Source organism: Calonectris borealis, chromosome 1, assembly GCF_964195595.1.
Source record: "Calonectris borealis chromosome 1, bCalBor7.hap1.2, whole genome shotgun sequence".
NCBI classification, from domain to species: domain Eukaryota; kingdom Metazoa; phylum Chordata; class Aves; order Procellariiformes; family Procellariidae; genus Calonectris; species Calonectris borealis.
The window spans coordinates 78,775,209-78,791,285 of NC_134312.1; the positions used below are offsets into that span (position 1 = coordinate 78,775,209).

General features: G+C 40.9%; 1 protein-coding gene across 4 annotated transcripts in view; it reads right to left on the minus strand.

The window, feature by feature from the left end:
• Positions 1 to 3,966: 3,966 nt before the first annotated feature.
• The window catches only part of KIAA0930 (KIAA0930 ortholog), an 80,179-nt gene continuing 68,068 nt past the window's right edge, over positions 3,967 to 16,077 (minus strand). For 3 of the 4 annotated variants that reach the window (XM_075161998.1, XM_075161990.1, XM_075161976.1), the window contains 3 exons: positions 14,918 to 15,080; positions 11,997 to 12,152; positions 3,967 to 8,871 (listed from right to left, as the gene is read on the minus strand). In XM_075161998.1, coding sequence (XP_075018099.1) covers positions 8,831 to 8,871; positions 11,997 to 12,152; positions 14,918 to 15,080 — 360 coding nt within the window. In that variant the 3' untranslated portion in view covers positions 3,967 to 8,830. The remainder of the gene's footprint in view (positions 8,872 to 11,996; positions 12,153 to 14,917; positions 15,081 to 16,077) is intronic. The other variant, XR_012675526.1, reaches the window with a different exon arrangement.

Here is a 16,077-nt window from a genome sequence, read left to right on the forward strand (position 1 = left end):
AACAAACTTCTTTGGATATTCAGTAGATGACGACTGGATTAAAAACCTCTGCACAACTGCACAAGTTGCAGTATGTGACTGTGTGAGCACCCGTATCTGACTGACCTGCGTGACACACAGGAGGAGCGGCACACAAGAACCAAAGGCTACACAAGATGAGTAAAGAGGTAGAAGGAGGATGTACATTGTTTGAAGTAGTCATCAATATACTTACCCAAGTTTCTATTAGCGTAGTATATTGCTCATTTTTTTAAGGCATCATACTCATTTGGAAATTCTTATTTGCATCTGAGCATCCTGAATAAGTAGTATAATAAAAATAAATATTCATAATCATCAGTTTAGTGGGTATTACTATTGGGAACATCAGGTAGCACAGAAATGGATCATCTCTGGAAGTCTGCAGAGGCTTCAAAGATACAAATAGAATTTGCCTGCTCAGGCAGTACCACCGAGTAAAAAGTCTCTGACTTTGGTTTACTACCTTGTATCATAGATGACATAATAGAGTACAAAATTTTTTGTCTAAATTATAGTCAATGCTAGTTTTGGAGCCCTACCTGAACTGGTGGGCACTCGGGGCATTCTTCTTACCTGCAAATGGTAGTTCTGTTGACTGCAGTTCCAGGGAAAACTTGCAGATGGTTTCTCCATTGTAAAAAGCAAATTCCTAACACTGAAGAGAAAACTGTAGATCATATACCAAATTTGATTACTTTGGCAGTTTATGAAATAAGTGTTTCCTTACCTTTACAGTGAAGTCAGAAATGACTACTCTGAACAACCGCCTATGCTGATCTTCTGCTTATGTGCTGGGCAGGTTAACCATGGAGGTACTCACCAGGGAACACGCAATTCAGAATTCTTGCTGAGAAGGAAACCTGAATAACAACTCTTCTTGCTCCTTGATGCTACGCCTATCACTCATTTTCAAAGCAAAACCTACACTTGCAGCGATGAGCAGGGATGGGCGACTGGGTTCTGCCAACCTTCTTGTCCTTCAGGCGCAAAGGAATGCCTCTAGACATGGTGCAGGCTTAAGGCATTCTCTATTCGTAAGTGACATAGGGTTTTGATGAACACAGTGGTTGCATCTGAATTAAAGGTTGAGTATGAGACTTTGAAGAGTCTGTAGACTAGTAAACTGCTTTTTCTGGATTTCCCCAGCCATATTGCTCCAGCAGGAAAGGCAGAACCATAAATGTAAACACCCTTTTATGTTGGGGGGAGATGGGAGGCGGATGAGCATGGGTTGAGTAATCACATATTGTGAAATACTAAGTTATGAATCACCAGAATCAACTGAACGTTGGCATAAACAGATAACAGGGAAAACATTAAAGCAGGTGGAACTAACACTTCAAGATAAAGCTTTTTTTAAATGTAAGTGGTCTCCACTGATCTGTACAGGGTGACTTGATCTTTTTGAAAATTATCAGCCAGATCCATTCATTTCAATAGGGTTTTAAAACTTTCTTCCCATCTTCATTTAACCAATTTCTTTGAAGTGAATTCAGAACCATGCGAGTTAACTACTTGCATACTTATTATTCACAAATTTATGTCACTGCCTGAAGTTCAGCATCTTCAGCAGTGCGCTCACACCTCCACAGGCAGCAGCCGCCCCAGTCTGCTTTGTTTAATAGGATTAATCCTATCCCACCCCTCATCCATCCTATGCTCCGATAAGGATGTTTTGCCAAAAGATCGTTCTTTTTGTGTAGGTGCCATAGGGTATACATTGCATGCAGGTACAATGACAGCTATGTGGTTGGCCAATTTTAGCTTCCGAAGTGGAAGTGCAGTAGAGGGAGGAAGTCCACGCTCCTCACGCATAAGTATATCCAATTTGTGCATGCAAACACTTCTGTCTTGTCTGTACAAGAAAATGGATCATCTACCTTGGTTTTCACCACCATCTCAATCAACATTAACCCTACTAGGCAAAGCCAACTAGCTTGACTTGGGGAAGAGTTTTCTGGCTTAACCAATCATAAATGACTTCCCATGACGAGATCACTAGATCCCACCCTTACCCCTGTGAGGAATCAAGCTGGGGACAGAATGTGAATTAACTCATATTTTCCTTGATGTATTTTAATACATTTTCTCTACTGAATAGCATTTTCTTTACTGCTACAGCCAGATTCTCATCTACACTGTTAATGGAAAATCGGACCCACAGTCTTCCTGCATTTTACTCCTTTGCTTTCTGCAAACATTTAATTACAAGTTTCAGAAACAACATTTCTGCCAGGAGTACACAAGTAACTATTTGCTAGCAAAGATGCCTAATTTTTCTTCAATCTCCAAAGTGTGATTTTACATTGTAAAAATCAGACCTTGATGATAAACTTGCGTGCAAAGCAGTATTACCGTATTTCTCGGGAACATCTCTCCAGATGAGGACAGGCGACACAGAAAACACTCCAGGACAAAAGGACATGAGTTAACTTGGCTCCCCAAAGCACGGACACTATTGAACAAGATATACTGCCACACTGTTAAAACTGTTAAAACAATTTTTTCTTTTAGCATATTCATGAAATTATGTGGCAGTCTTCTGTCCCACCAGCATTTGGATTAAAAAATCCTGGGTTTTGTTCTCTCTCTCTCTTGTTGTTTTCCTTTTCATTACAATTTATTATTATTTTATTTTCTTTTTTTTTCCAATTATTAAGCTGTTCTTATGTCAACCCACGAGTTCTCTTACTTCTGTTCTTCAGATTCTCTCCCCCATCCCACCAGGGGGGTAAGGGTGAGCGAGCAGCTGTGCAGTGCTTGGTTGCCGACTGGGGTTAAACCACGACAGTAAGCTTCTGCTGTTCTTTGCCTTTTGTACTGTATTAAATAATACTTTCTCCACTACGGCTGCTTTCAAAAGCTTTCAATTTAAAGGAAAAAATCACACTGCTTCTAAGCCATATTTTAGTATTTCCCAACCAGTTAAGATTCCTGTGCAGTTGCATGCACGCACAGAACAACACTGCCAACGATCTGCTCAAATATCCATATAAAGAACTAAAACATCCTGTTCTCCTTCCCAAGCTCTGTTTTTTAATTTTGCCTAACATACCACACATCTCCAAGCCATCACGCATGGCTTAGCAGAGATGCTACACCACACATGGGTTTGTAAAACAGTCCTGGTCAGGGATTCTTCGAAATGAAATCATCAGCAAGTCACCTCCTATCTATAGTTGGTAACATTTGTTTGATTTGTTTTGATGAGTTTCATTTTAATTAATTTAGATAGAAAAATCCTCCGAAGAAGCCTACTGTGGCGTGTTAGTCACAAAAATCAGGGTGGAGAGGGAGGATGAAGTGTCACAAAATCAGGTGGAAAGGGAGGATGAAGTGTCTTGCAGGTCTTTAAACCAAAACCAATTCAATGTTGGTATGCACAATTTAAGGCAGTATAAGCAGTTGAGAGCTAAAGGGCAATCTCATTTTTACAACATTGCACAAACCCATATTGAAGTTTTTCCTGAATTTATCAGGAAGAAATGATTATAGCCATCAGCCTCTCAATATTATACACTGCACAAACCTAAATGTTAATGACTACATAATTAAGTTTAAAACAAAACACAGATCAGTTTAGAAGGGTTGTTTTGGGGTTTGGGTTTTTTTTTTAATGCTAGAATCTAAAGAAAAAACAAAAAGCCTTTTTAAACAAATTCAGGAGTACATTGACCTTCTTCCCCCTTATACGGTGTCAAGTTGTCAGAGGCTGATCACTGAAAGATTCAGCAAGCAGAGTCAGAAGCTGAGCTTCGCTCAAAGTGGAACAAGAACGAAGAGTAAAGAGGCTACTTCACCTCATGAGTGTCTATTTGGCAATGCTTACCATGAGTGCCAGAGCGCGTTATTCCGCCGTTTATGCTTGCCACCAGTAAGGAATACATTCAAACTCAAACACCACTGGGGACAGTAGAGAGAAAACACTATTAACAAAATTCATGGTCGTTTAAGAGGTCTGTTTATTGGCTGCAGGGTCCAACACTTTCTGCACTGCTGCCATACGCGAAATCAACTCCATTTTTGGTGCACAAAGGTTCTCCTTGCTCTTTGTTCAAAGGGCTCAGTACAGCGCCAGCATGATTTTCAACCCATCATCTTTTAATCAACACTGATGATCAATGAGGCAAAAAACCCCCAAACCATGCAACATGTGTTAGTCTGATAAAATTAGGCTGAGAATATTTATATATTTACACAGAGAACGTTCAACATTGTAACCTGCTTGCAGCCTTGTATTATCTTGACCAAGCATCCAAACAGCTACATTCTGGTGTAAAATACTCTTTCGTTTAAGGTTTGGTGTAAAAGCTACTTATTTCACAATGCCTTTAACTGGATTCTATCGCACCTATTTTTGACACAGAATTTCTACACACCAGCGCCACACACTTTCAGTCATACCTCACAAAACAAGATAAGGCATTTGCAGATATCTGACTGCTGTGATCACAAGAAATCCATTTTTCCAGAGCTTTCAGCCACGACCTTAGGAGACCATGAGAGTCTTTCAAACACGAAGGGCGAGTCTGTAGGAGACAGCCAGTTCTTCCAAGAACTATAAACTTGTCATTTCTTGACGCTGCTACACACAACACAGATAGAATTTAGGACTACTTTATTCATTTCCTAAATAAAAATTTGTTCTTAAACCCCACTGGATAACAACAGGGCTTAGGCACTTCTTAAGATTTTATCTTATATCTATCTTTAATAAGGGGAAGCTTTAGACTACAAAATACAGGACAAGCAATCATCTGGAAAGGGAAAAATTAATGATTGGCCAGAAGCAGGTCAATAGTCTAAAAGCATAGACTATTTATGTGGACTTCACATCCATACAGAACCTCAGTGACCAGATGGGATTCTGTACATGAGGGTCTGCTGGAAGAAATCTGTCTGCAGAGCCAAGGACTTCACTATTTAAATTAAAACTCAGTGTAAGAATATACTTTGGGAAAAACATTTTACTGTGAAAAGCCACCCGGGCAAACAATTCTCTTTTCAGAAAAGCACACCGTGCCCAGAAATGGAAAACTGAGTAACAGCGATCCAGACCCCAACACGCTCAAGCCTTGTAAACAATGAAGACCAGGAGAATAAAAAGAGAAGGAACATGAACCCGCACAAACTGGACGAGCCGAGACAGCGAAAAGATTTGTGGCGTTTCTAAAAATGGCTTCTTCTTTTACAAAGAGACTTGGAACCCACCCTGTGTTGGCTGGCAATAAGAGAACACGATTTCACATACGCGGTGGTCTCTAAGGCAGAGAAATAATCTGCTAATACAAAATAATTAAGAGCTTTCTTAAACAAAGGCTTTTTACTTGTTAAATTGATAGCAGTGAAAACCCTGTTAAGGGTGAAAAGATTTACATCCTTGCATTTGACATCTATCAATATACATCATCTATGGAGTGTTCAAGTGGTAAGCCTTGACCTCCAGAGAGAGTGAATGGGCAGAAGGATGGAAGAACTTAACTGAATAATGAGGTATGGTGGGATTCTGTAAATAAATAAAGCTGTTCTGCAAAGCTTCCCAAATTTGTTAACTGTGCTGCATTCTCAAGCATCAACTAACTAATGAAAACTACTGTGCTCCAACAGTTAAGACATCAACAGCCATACAGCCTTTATGGCATGCAGAACATGCCGGTTCATTCCTCAGCAATTATTTAAATGGCCCACAGAGGCTCGAAATGGTTTACTGCTTAGGAGCTACAGAATTAAAAACCCCTCCAAATTAAAAGGGTGAGAGGTTCCTATTAACATTCCTTTTTCTTTTTTGGTATAGTGCAATAGCATGCTAAGGGCCCAGCTGTGCCATCTTGACCCAAGCAAAACTTTGATCGTCTTCCCTGTCAATCTATCTATATGAGGACAATAAATTATAATTTTCAGGGTTTGTTTAAAAGCAGAACAAAATGTGGAATTTGTTTTCCCCCACTTGATAACAGAAAGTGGGAACCAGGGGCTATACATAAGAAGTCTAAGTCACTTGTTTAGAGAAGGAATAACTGCGAATTGGGCACATCTACTTGTTTCTGAAAAGCACTATTGACATTCCGTAGACTTTTTGACCTCTGTTTTCTATGTTTCCATATGGGCATACCTGTAGCCCTTTTCTACTAAAAAAGGTGAGTCTTCAATGTACCTATAGCATATCCACTAGCAAGATACAAGAAATAAATTGACTTTTTTTAGGACATTCACATTGCAGCCCTTCAAAACCTAGACATCATCTACCTGCGTACATGTAACAAAGCAGACGATACCTCCTGCATAATAGATGTGGGACCTGAACTGTACTTTCTGTAATGTTGCCTTTGTAACTTATGTACTAGTTTAGAATCATTCTTCATTTGCTCTGAAATCTTACACAGCAAGATTTGCCGAGTCTTTCAGATCACATGGAATTAAGCTACCTAAATGTAATACACGATACCAAGACAGCATTACAAATTACTGTCAACTGAGAAGTATTCAGGCACCTACCACTCGGGCTCCAATCTGGATACGTTTCCCTTTCACGTGTGTTATTCCTCTGGCTGTTGGATTGGAAGGTATCAACTGTCACTAGTAGTACAAATATTAACCCTCTCTCCCTTCCCTCCCCAATGAATATTTAAAGGAAAACTGAGCACCGATTTGGCCAGCCCAGCAGTATGAAAGTGCAGAATAAGGAGCATCTTGACAGGCTTCAGAGTAGGACCGGTCTTCTAGCTGAAGAATGGTTTAATTCTCGGCATGGGCATAGGGAGAATATTTGTACCGACTGACATGAGGCACACGACCTAGGGATCTCAGGTAAGCACCTAGGCTGCCTAGGAAGTTCCTTCAGAGGGCACTGCAGCTGCTGCTTTAGGACTCCACCTCTCCCCCCGGCTCAGGAAGAAAGCCTAGGCGCCCAAGTTACATGCCTCAGGTTAGACTGTGTGAACACCCTCACATACGAACAGGCACAACCGCATGCTCCCACAGAGTTCAAAGGCTGCAATGTGAGAAGTGGCTGTCCTGCTAATGACAAAGTGAACGTTTTTCTAACGCTGTTGCAACACATTTGAAGCGAACTAAAAACTGGTCAGCTGTCCCTGTCATGCACTCATGCTGCCGGTGTTAGAAATGCCATCACTCTGCGCTAAGGTGACTGCTTCCAGGCCTAGCCTCAAATAGAAGAAGGCCTCCTTACCATGCTGGATTCACCATGTTGGGCTGAATGATAAAGTTAGTCTACCTTTATGCTGAAGTGGAGCTATTCCCAAGGAACCTGGCCTGAGGAAAAAAAGCAGAAAGTCCTGTTTGAGCAGTTAAGTCATCAGATGCTATTGAGAGAATAACAACAAAGCACTTTGGGAAAGGGTGGGTATGAGGGAGACAAAGGTCCAGGCTCAGAGCACATGCCATTTGGTAACTGTGGCAACAGCGTTAAGTTTAGGTGCTCAGAGTCTGAAAAGTGACAAAAATGGCATATTCGCTCTCCCTCTGTGCGTGTACTGGAGTCTCACGTGCTCTAACCGACACGCTACCCCACCCATTGCTGTGCCAGTTATGTATGCAGTTGCAAATAAACTGAAGTATTGACTGGCTCCCATATCAAAACAGTGAACCAGACTGCAGTCGTCTCAATGTTCAATCATTTAGCTTTCAAATGTCAAGGACAGCAGAGTTTTGCTATTTAGAGAAATTTGCATTTTACCTGTAAACATAAGGCTTTTTTCCTGAGAGCTCCTGACACACAATTTTCAGACCTCCCACTATGCAATTTTCAGTCACTTTTCAGAGCAGAATTACATTTCAATCTTTTGTCTTTCAAGAAAACTCTCCGTGCTTCGGCATGTAACAGTACAGCAAAACACCACCAGGAGATGAAGAATCCGGGCAAGGACGACTCTACGTACTCTGAAGTCCAGTGCCTGCAGGAGGATGTTGGTTATTGGTAAGGTTTTTAGGTTTGGAGTCCGATTACGGCCTCCTATTTTTCCACTTTAGACTCAAACTTGTATCGACTCAGATAACAGAGATAAGCAGCATTAGTACTGGATATGAACCTCGGCTTTAACTATAGCAGCACATTTTAGCCTTCTTTTCACTGGCTTATTTTCTCGGCCAGTTCTTGAGGATGAAAATGTTGCTGTTCTTTGGTAGATACGGAAATCTGTCAGCAGAGTTCACCTGATCTAACACTGACACACGAACAAATGGGAACATTTTCAGCCTCTTTTAAGCTCTGACCTGACCCACTGCACGTACCAAGATGGCAATGTATCTTTGTAGCATCTTCTTCCTTTTCCTCCCTCAGTAGGAAATTATTCTCTCATTCCTTCAACCCCCACACGCGCTCACACGCACTCACACACACGTTAAGCCAAACTGACAAGGAGAGTATACAGGCGAGAGTCTATGGAACGACGTTCATTAGTACATCATTATGAAATTCTCAGGTTGTTTCTCTCAAAGAATATAAAGTTTAACACATTTTGTACATATTGTTGGTTTCTTAGTTATAAAGTAAACACAGTAACAAACTGTCCATAAAGCATTGACTCGTTTTAAACGCAGCCCCTTCTCGTTTTATCTTGCTGAAAGTCCTCTTCCAGTCAGAAACACTCAAGCGATGTACTGCAAGTGTGCATACGGTGTATGACAGCAGAGGAAGGAAGAAAGAGGCACTTTTGATCGGCTGGTATTCTTGGACTTCCCTTTTTCCTGCGGAGGTTTATGTTCCTGACACTAGATGGTAGTGTTAGCACAGAAAACCGCTGTGGTGAGGCACTTGGCAACAAGGCTCCCAGGCAGTGCCCGCTCTCTGCTATGTCATCAGAATTGGTTTCTGCCGCACTTCCAGGATATCTGGGCAAGGGAGAGAAACAAACAGATACAGCAAACTTAGGAGGCTCCTGAAAGTAGCCACAGTACCAGAAAGCATGAAGAATCAGAGATGCAATTGTGGACTGCAGCACAGTCCCCCTGTTACGCTGCTAAAGGAATTTAACACACGAGTATGCGACTTTGCCTGTTAAAGTCCAATTTAATTCCTCCCCAGCTGCATCCTAGTTGAGAGACAGTAAACTGCAAATATACATAGAGATGACGGCTAATCTACTAAGTATCATTTATAGTGGGAGGAAGCAACATGTGTCAGACACAGAGTGGCGCAATCTTCCAGAGAAACAAGTGGAAGTGCCATTACACGAGATGCCAAGGGTTTTCCCTTTCTTGAAGGGAGAAACGCACCATCCCCAAGACCCTTAAAGAGACCTTTGGCTGTGAAGATGTGGGTACAAATAATACAACTGTTTCATCCATTCTATACCCCAAAACCTACATTTCTGCACTCAAAAAGCTGCCACAAAAACCACTCCTTTTGTTAGCTCCTCAGCTCCATTATTGTCCAAATGTGAGCTGTAAAATATGTCAGAATCATGGGCGTCTTTCCAAATGTGGACAGTAAAACCAGCATGCTGGCACGACAGTACGTAGAAATATCTGGAAACTGGGCTGCTAGGTCCTACACAGAGAATGAAGAACATGGGAAAAGGGAGCACGTGCGTAATTAAGAGGCTGATCACATACAGCTGTATAAAGAGGATGACATGAGTAAAAATTGATCCACAGCTCCAGAGAGCTCTAGCCACACTTGTAAAGAATGAAACACAGTGGAGTGAGTCCAGCGAAGGGCCACAAAGATGACTAAGGGATTACAGCATCTGACATACGAAGAGAGGCTGAGAGAACTGGGATTATCTAGCATGGAGAGAAGGCTCAGAGTGAAGGAAGTCTTATCAGTATGCAAAAACTCCAAATATTTTAAAATGCACTTTGATGACTAGCACTAGGATGTTAATTTCTTAGTACAGGCTTCCTAAACTACCCAAGGGAGATGAGCATCCTTCCCACCTCACCCTGCCCCACACGTAATGCTCCCGCTTCCTGGAAAGCTGCCACTGGCACAAGTGCATTAATTATAAAAACGCACTGGAAACGGGCTCCACCTGATGTGCCAAGACAAAGCAAACACGGGTAGTGAAAAACTACAGATTCAAATTCTGCCTTACAGCCCAGACATTTCGTGTCCTATTTCTGTGCATCTCAATATATACACCAACTCCTGCAACTGTATGTTAAACAGCTTAAGTCTCAGAAAGGATGTTCAAGCTCAAAGCAAATATTTGAGCATGGAGGCATTTATGCCACCCACTTGAGTGAGTATTAAATGCCAGCAGGAACAATATAACTTCTGTGAACTCCAAAATGCCTGTGGTGAGAGAGTGAGTGAGCTTGATAACTCCAGCTAACTAGCTGTAAAATTATCAACACAATTATCATAAGGAATAATTACGTATTTCGCTGAAATATTGTTCAAAATCCACCCTTAATTACAGAGGATCAATTTTTACTGGCAACCATAATGTAGAAACACCTCTTTGCTAAGTATAATTTCCACCTCTATCTTATCAGCTTTCCTTCTCTGTAGAGTAAGAGCCCGTGGACTTTTGCAACAGGCTCTGAGATCTCAGCCTGCAAATGAGAAGACTGCGGCTATTACTATTACACTAGCATTGTAGAACTGATGACATTAATACCCATACCATCTTCTCATCTCTTTTAGCAGCAGATTAATCTGTTTAACAACAGATTTCCCAACTCCTTTCCTCTTAGCTACCTTTCAGGAAAAGTCTGGAAATAACCACTGTGTAATAGATCGGTTCTGTTTTCAGGTGTGTTCTCTTTTTAGATCCAAACAAGAAAAAGCAGGCACTGATCAAAAGCCCACAATCCAGACAAACCTCTTCAGAAGTCATCCCATCTGCTGGGTGGGAAGAGAAGGAAAAAGATTAAGTTCTTAGAGGAAGTAACAGTTATAAGGATCTTCCAAGGTTAGAGACAGGACTTTACATTGCTCTGGGATCATAACTTTATTCTGGTCTAGATTTTGGAGCTGAGCAATAGTTTTGCCTAAGATACTGCTGTGCAGCTGGATCAAACTTTCTTTCTGCCCAATGATCAACGAGAAAGCATTTCAGGGCTTCACTTAGGAAGAATGAAGAGAGTGGATGGTAATGTCTATATGAAAGAAATTGCCACTGCATTTCGAGAGAGGAGAGAGCCCTTAACCACTGCTGCTTTCTCGGTTTTCAGACTTATCTCAAGAGTCCCATGGGCACCCTCATACTGCAAGCTGTATCCCTGAAAGGCTAGCAGGATAGAGTTCAGACAGACCATTTGTTTTCTCTAGTCCACCTGTATTTGTAGCAGACAAGAGTTATCTGGATAAATATCAAAACTTTAGTACTGCCTGCAGATTGTAAAACCCAACTTATTGTGCTATCCTAGCCCAGCTAAACAAATGCGGAGTTGGCCATCATCAATGTAGTAATTGGCATAGCTAGAGACCAACAACATGGAAGACTGATTATTCATGGTAGGACACACAAATATCATTATGTCTAGTTAAAGACATTGGACACCTGACAGATTTACGAGCATCAGTGTGGGCACTTTGATCAGTCCAAGCAACTTACATGGAAACTCTATCTAAGAGTCAAAATTGGCAAAGGAAGTCACTCCAAATTCCAGAGCTGCCTTTCTGTAATCCTCTCAGTCACAGGTCTCTGCTACCATTATTGCTGTCGGTAGATGGGCTTACAATGAGTTGCCTTGTACTCAAGATATGGATGAAATTTGAATTCCAATATTAAAGCAACTAGTGTTCCTCTGGAAGTTTGTTAGAACAATCTACCAACTTGTTTGAATCGTCACCAAGAAAAACTGGCCCAAAGCCAGAGAACAGGTTGACACCATTCCACTTGTTCACACCAATTTGTTGCTACAGTCAGCAAACAAGATCTACAAAGTGATGTTCCCTTAGAGAGAAATACTTGTTCCTCTATCTTAATAACAAAATACCACAATGCAGAAGGCTGTTTGGGAACCAAAGGACTCTCTGTTCATGCATAATACACATTAAAATTCACCTGTTAAAATCCGATGCAATGGCAAAGTGATGTAAGTTAAGTGTGCATAGAGTAGAAAGTTTTCATCTGTTCTGTTCAGCTTCAGCCACGAGCCCACCAGAGACCGTCCTGTTCCAGATAAGGACCGTGACCTCAGATTTGTCGCATTGTGCAGATCTGTAGAGGTAGAAGATAGCAAGCTTAAAGTTATTGTACTTTCTGCGTTTTATTGGAAGGCTTCTGAAAGTCAAAAAAGGGAAAGCCTCCTATTCATTGTCTAGAGGTAAGTCACATGCAGGACACTATTCTTACGATTTTTAAAATCAGTCAGATCTTGCCTAGCACATAATTCACTATTTACATTGCAGCTAATGAATTATATTCAGCAGCTAGCAGCAGTAGTAAACCATCATCTGCTAACAGACCAGACAGGAGAGGGAATGAAGTCTTCGCTACCACACTGCACAAGCAGAATCCTAACCCGGCCTTCCCTCCTATAGAAAATAATAGAATATTCCTACAATTAAGTAGGTACTCATGCAGAAATGAACAAGGGTAACAGAAGAAAAATTGCATCTTATGAAGAAAATTGACATCTACAAGTCAGAGGGAGAATCAGCATTAATAAGCCAGTTCACTGCAGATCTCCATGCATTCCCCAAGCCCAGCTGGGACCCTTCAGCAGTGTCATTCTTCCCATGATTAGAGGCCCACAAATAACTAAAAACAAAAGGATGCTGAATCCACCGTAAGCTAGAGGAGGTTTCTATAGCTGAAGATCTCTCCCACAGCCAGGAATGCATATGCCCCATTTTTTGAGTGTTTCTAAACTTTCCCTCCATTTCCCTGTAAAACTGAGCCCTGTCCCACAGTGCTAAAAGCAGATGTTGAAGTGAACGTAACAATTCTGGACCAGAGTGATCCAAGCTCTGAGACTCATTTGTTTAAAAAGTGGGTCTTGATCCAAACAAAGAGGCCTTAGCAAATTAAAAATAAGTAGTGGCAGCTACTCTAGCAAGATGCATAACAATGTGAGAGAAAAAAAACGTTGTTTTCCCTCTTTCCCTCTAAATGCGTATAGCCAAGCAGTCTATTCCTTCTCCCCACGCATTACCACTATGCCAAGAGCACTGTGGTGATCAGGTCAGAAGGACCTGACCCTGGTAGTTGGAATAAGTACAATTCTCCTGCTGTGTCATGCTTGCACACAGCAAAAGCAAGTGAAGTGAGCCCTCACGGGCTGTTCCTGTCCGCAACAGGTCTGTCTGCACTGGGGACAGGTTTGCAGCAGCATTGGCCAGACCAAGGACACTCCTGATCTTTAGACAACCAAGTTTTCCTCCACCCACATAGCCAAGATGCACCCAAACATATCTGCTTCTACAGTTCACCCAGTGATGGGCTTTTTGAAGTCAGCTTTCTCCCTCTGAAACAAGAGAATTGCATCACCGTAGCTCCTGAGCAAACACTGGTAAGGACACTCAGGTTTCTGAAATTTGTAAATAAATCTCATTTTAGTTACTTCTCCTTGTAGAAATCTCATCTTTGAATAAACCAAACTTCCTAGCATAAGCTGTTAAAATATTCCTCTCTATTTTTAGGACCAGGAACCACAAGGTCAAAACATTTATAACTAAGTGAAACCACACTTCTCGGTATTTTATATGCATGCTATAAAATGTCTGGAAAACCTGGAATTTGTTCACTTCCATAAACATAGTAGCAGGAAAAGAAAACGCAAATGAGAAGAATGTTCATCATTATGATTATGTATGCTAGGATCAGACTCTGCATAACAATACTGAGCAGACACTACCACCACCTATGAAGGCTGCTGGATAAATGCTTTGAACTCCACTCTATCCTGTGCAAGCTCCAGAAGAAAGATATCAAAAGCAGGAACTCCATCTGGGAAAGCTGCCCTTCTCCCCACACTACATAGTAATTGACCCAAGCCCTACCCTTTGCCTAGTAAAACATGCTAAAACACATCTCATTTGAAATAACAGATTATTTGACTAGGCAAATTAAGGAAAAAGAGATGAGGAAAGGTTTCTACTGATGGAACCCTGAATTAATTACAACCAGTTTAAGTTGCACAGAATTTGGATTAAATATTATCACTTAAGCTTGTTTTTTAGTGTGCAATTCCTCATTAGCTAAGCTGATCCAGTACTGCTGATAGGTAATACCTTCGCTACTACAAACAGAACTTGTGATCTGGAAATTACCTTTGTGTTAGCATGCCAACAGATAGTTAGATTTTTTGGCTTTTCTACTGAATTGTTTTTAAACATATGAAAAGCACGTTGGCCTTCGACATTTGTGAGTTTGCTGCCTAACAAAACTGCGATATGATTGGATTTATACACTATATTCTGAATCAGACTCAATTTTTTATCTTGTTGGTTGTTTCATATTGAGTACCTAGAATTCAAAGGAAGAGTTCCACACGGCATTAAACCATTATATAAACAAATTCATTAGGTTTTCTTTTTAGGGAGTTCAGAACTGATCCAAAGCCAGCTGAAGTAAATGCCTTTTCACCAACTTTAACCAACTCTGGATCTAATCAGGGAATTCACAGAACTCATCCATGAGAGCATCTACTCCACTACATTGTGATATCTGGAAAAGTGCCACCTGAGAGGGTGGTATCTGTGAAAGGGGGCGGATCTTTCCTGCTCAAGTTTCTCTCAAATGGGTCTATATAAAAGGGGGAGATAGGTTTTAAACATATGTAGGAATTGTTGGTCTCTAGCCCTCAAAAAGATGCTCAGCCTGTGAATAACCCCATTTTCAGAGTGGCACTGGCATTGAACTTTCTGTGGAGCTAGGTTTTTCACACTGCAAACCTTTTGGAAAATCCAGCATTGCGATCCCTTTCCACAGCTCTGTGCTCTCTCCAGACAATTCTGTTTAGCTGATACTACTTCTCTCACCTCCACCATCATCATCTCTGAAGAACTCCTCGCTGTCATTTGCTGAATGGGATTTTTTCATCTCAGCAATTCGATTTCGGGGCACTTTTCTCTTGAGGGATGGGGAGAAAAAGGACGGGCGATTGTTGCGTTCTGGGGTTGGTGGTGTACTGAAAGAAGTGACCTGAAAGGGAAATAGAAGAAATGCTAGAGAAAGTTTTGTTTAAAAAGTTCTATGCTTCTAGTAAGAAATAATCAGTCTAAAATATGTGCCACAAGGCAGTGACATGTAAAAATCAGAATCATGACTGATGTCTAGCTGTAAGTTTTATCAGAGTGGCCAGAGAATGTCAAATGATTAGTTATCTCAGCTTCAAGATGCTCATAAGGATGAAAATATTTTGATATATCATCACCCTCAACTGTTACGTGAATAATGACAAACCGCTCTCCTCAGCTGATGACTTTTAACAGGGATTTATAGTCATAAAAGAACAAAATACAGATTAATAATTTAGGCACCAAGAATGTCAATCTTATTTTTGCATGTTGAAATTCAGAAGACTTAATAGGCTAAGAATCTATTGCTCTGGACATACTAAAATTGTGTATCTTTGTTTCTTTGGCAAACACAAGGTAGTAGTTTCCCTGCTTAGAAGGATGCCACATGGGATTACTGTCACGGTGAAAGGTCACGGTGTCTCTGTAAAGCAGGGTTACAAGGCAATTACTTAACCCAAGATGCTGACGCAAAAGTGAAGTCAACGTACAATTATATTTGTATCATGTGTCAATATGGGATGGGGAAAAACAAGCTGAGAGGCCCCTGATGCTGTGGTTAGTTTAAGTGATGACAAATACAAGGATATAATTGTCTATGGTGAAACACAAGTTAGGGATGAAACTATACAGACACCCGCCATTCAGAGCAGTAGTTTGTCTTGGCGTAAACTACAATTATAGTCAACTATATCTGTTTCAGAAAGAACTGAAATGCAGTGCTAATGTACTGTTTTTGCTAGTAATGTTTTAATAGTTTCATTTCAAATTTAAAAAAAAAAAAAAAAAAGGGATAACTACTTTGCTAATGGGGGTGAGCAACTTCTATCTCATCCTTCCTTCCTCACAAAGTTAATTTGACAATCCCATAACTCTTCCTGAGATGAGATCTGATATTTCTC